The sequence below is a fragment of the Verticillium alfalfae genome, genomic scaffold, assembly GCF_000150825.1.
Source record: "Verticillium alfalfae VaMs.102 supercont1.8 genomic scaffold, whole genome shotgun sequence".
NCBI lineage: Eukaryota > Fungi > Ascomycota > Sordariomycetes > Glomerellales > Plectosphaerellaceae > Verticillium > Verticillium alfalfae.
Window position 1 is genome coordinate 957,579 of NW_003315031.1, and position 3,167 is coordinate 960,745.

At 57.7% G+C, this 3,167-nt stretch overlaps 1 protein-coding gene across 1 annotated transcript; it reads right to left on the minus strand.

Annotated features, from left to right (window-relative positions):
* Positions 1-392: 392 nt before the first annotated feature.
* On the minus strand, positions 393-2,002 carry VDBG_06715 (WD40 domain-containing protein; the record flags this gene model as incomplete). Its single annotated transcript, XM_003003107.1, has 3 exons — positions 393-947; positions 1,050-1,906; positions 1,978-2,002. The coding sequence occupies 3 exons, from the start codon at positions 2,000-2,002 to the stop codon at positions 393-395; spliced, it is 1,437 nt and encodes a 478-aa protein (XP_003003153.1).
* Positions 2,003-3,167: the final 1,165 nt, after the last annotated feature.

The following is a 3,167-nucleotide window of genomic DNA, read 5'->3' on the forward strand; positions in this document are numbered from 1 at the left end:
CACCTCCCCCCCCCCCCCCCAGCGTTGAGTTCGAGCAGCGCTCAGTCCTGGTGACTGGTACGTTATGAGGCGCCTTCGGATGCAAATCGCAACCAAGTATCGCGGCTGCAAGTTGGTTTTCCGCGGCAGTCAAACAGCTCCGACGTGGATGTCAAACCGTGGAACTGGGTTATTTCTATGCAGAGCGCCAGAGTTTGTACTGTGGCTACATGCCCAGCATCTCATTTCGACAGGGTAGCGGTGTCCTGTCTGGTTTCTAGACTTTTCTGAAGGAGAAGGTATCGTCCATGACCGACAGGTCTTCATTTGTCACAACGGACGAGGTCACTTCCAGGCCTCGAATATGTGCGAAATCTGACGGCGTGTCAACCCTGCTCGAGTCGAGCGTCACGTCACCGACGTGGGCGTCTTGCCACGGGGCTGGGTGCTGATCCGAGTCCCCAAGACTGGCCAAGCACGGTGTGCGTAGAGTCGCTGCAGAGTACGACTGGCGGTTCGCCCGGCCAGGCGACCCATGCTACCCGGGGCTTGCCAACGGACTTCGAGGTGGAGGGAAGTCGAGATGCAAAGTCCACGGCCCGGGGACCATCCGATAACGGATCCCAGGTGAAGAGTAAGCCACCATAGCCTTCCCCCTCGCAACTCACAACGAGGAGCTCGCGGATGTTGGGATGCCAGGAAAAGGTCGACACATCTCCGTGGAAGATGAGAACGGCTCGCAGCTCTGACGAGGATAGATCCCAGATCCAGAGAGTGCTGGGAGAGTCTTCCATCTTCGTGGCAGCAAGAACCGCGGATGAATCGAAAGAGACGGCTGCACAGCCAGTCTTGGCCTCTTGGCTGCTGCCGCTGGTGCTGTTGACTGCGCGAGTGGGGGCGGTTACGGTTTGCGTGGCTCTGACGAAGGAGTGGGCGGGAAGACCCATCTCGCTAAAGGTGATTTGTTCCTGCCATATCTGGTGTACCTGTCAGTGAGATGCACATGATCCGCCCCCCTTCTCCGGCCGACAACGCAGCACACCAGACGGGGCGTTGGGCCACTGACTGACCTGTACAGTGTCCTTGGGCACGATGAGGGTTGGGTGTTGAAGTCTCAGGGCGTCCGTCACGGCTGCGAGGTTGAGGATGTAGACGTTGCGCGTATAGTCGCAGATGGCAGCCCGACTGGCGTCGGAGCTGAGGTGGCAAAGTTTGACACCTGCACCAAGCTCGTGATCCTTGACGTCGCTGGTGAAACCCGAGGGTCCAGACCATTCCTTGAAGAGATGGCCATCGGGCGTGTAGAACAGGACTTTGTGCTGTTGGGAGGGCGACTCCCAGAGCACAAGCCACCGACCATCAGGCGACCACTGCAGGCTCTGTGCATCGACGGTTTCGGGGCTCCATGATCGCTCAACTTCCCGGGAGACAGGGTTGTGGATGCTGATGACATCCTTGCCGGCGACCCTGGTCAGCAAGGCAAAATGCGAAGTCACGGGATGGAAGGAGAAGCCTCGTGGGGCGGATGAGGCGTGGTGGAACTTGGGGTTGTTGATCTCGATGGATCTGGAAGCGGCCAGATCGAAGATGGTGAATTTGAGACCAAACTGGGTGGACACGCAGACCTCAGAGTCAGTGGCGCCGAACTGAATCAGTGTTGGTCGTGATGTGGCCGACGCGGGGACGCGCAGGGTGGCATGGAACCCTTCCCGGACGGCAGAGAAGACATGGATCTGCTCAGCCAGAGCCACCAGAAGCTTGGTGGATGACGGTGACCACTGGAAAGCAACGACGGGCCCTGCGATGTCGGACGGAAGGGTGATGGTGTTGATTGTCTCGAGGCTCTGGACCGACCGGACATTAATCTTGGAAGAGAGCAGCGTCGCGATAAGCGTCCCGTCGGGACTCGCGATACAATGCGGGGATGCTATGAAGTGGTTTAGTGCCGTGTGTGTCATGTTTGCGAGCCTGGTGGCAGCTGCTGCATGTTGCACCTACATTTGAAGGCGCGTGTGAAATGCATTGTGATGTGGTTCGCAGGCGCCAACACGAGAGCGAGATACGAATAGGAGATACAGAGAGATAATCCAGATGGAAAGGACGAGATTGTCGATCAAGACTATTTGGAAGAGATGTACGGTCTCTGATGCCGGCTGGCTGAGGCATGGATATGGTTCAACATTGATTTGGTAGGGAAAGAGACACCCGAATGCTCACTGCTTGTCGAGAGACTGAAACCAAATATTGACCGATTGCCGTTTTGAGCTTAGCGCGGGGTAGTTTGCCCCTCATCGACCTGGTACCTACAGGTACATTGTACCTCACCGACTCACCGAACCCCCCCGCCAAAGACGCACCAAGCCCCTCCGGAAAGCGGCCTTCTCCGTTCCTTCTCCGCTAGGCGTGTCACAGGAACCCGATTATTCAGCAAACCCCTCCAAGGCTGTCAGATCAGTGGACCCTGCGCCCTGCAGCGCGGAGACGTTATCGCCACAGCCATTTCTGACTCAATTCAACGACACGACATGATGATACCAGTGTGAGAATTGCATCTTTTCCACATCTCATCTATTGTTTGGCTTCCTCTCTTTTCTGTGTGTTTGTTGTGCTTTTCCATAAACCCATCGACCAGCGACGCAGCCGCCTGACCATCCGGGCGCCCCGTTGCACGGATGACTTGAGCTCGGAAGGCTATCCCTTGCTCCACGGCAACTCATCTGACTCTCCTCATCCTCTTCCTCCGAATGACCACCATCATGAGGCATGCCCTTTGGAGACGGGCCTCATTCGCAGGCTGCAGAGCCTCGAGACGGCAGCCGACGCCAAGGTGTCTTACCACGGCCGCCGCCACGCCGTCAGTGACACCAGATCCCGCGCCTCATCCAGCCCTTCCCGCGAGTTCCACATCAAATCGACGTGACGCCCTTCGCGATGCCAAACCCTTTTCCGACTTTCTCACGGACAACTTTAGTCGTCAGCACGACTATCTGCGAATTTCTGTCACAGAACGCTGCAACCTCCGCTGCGTCTACTGCATGCCCGAGGAGGGCGTGCCACTCTCCCCGAGCCGCGACATTCTGACGACGCCCGAGATTGTCATGCTCTCCTCCGTCTTTGTCAACCAGGGCGTCACCAGATCCGCTCACGGCGCGAGCCCACCGTCCGCCGCGACATTGTGCCCTGATGCG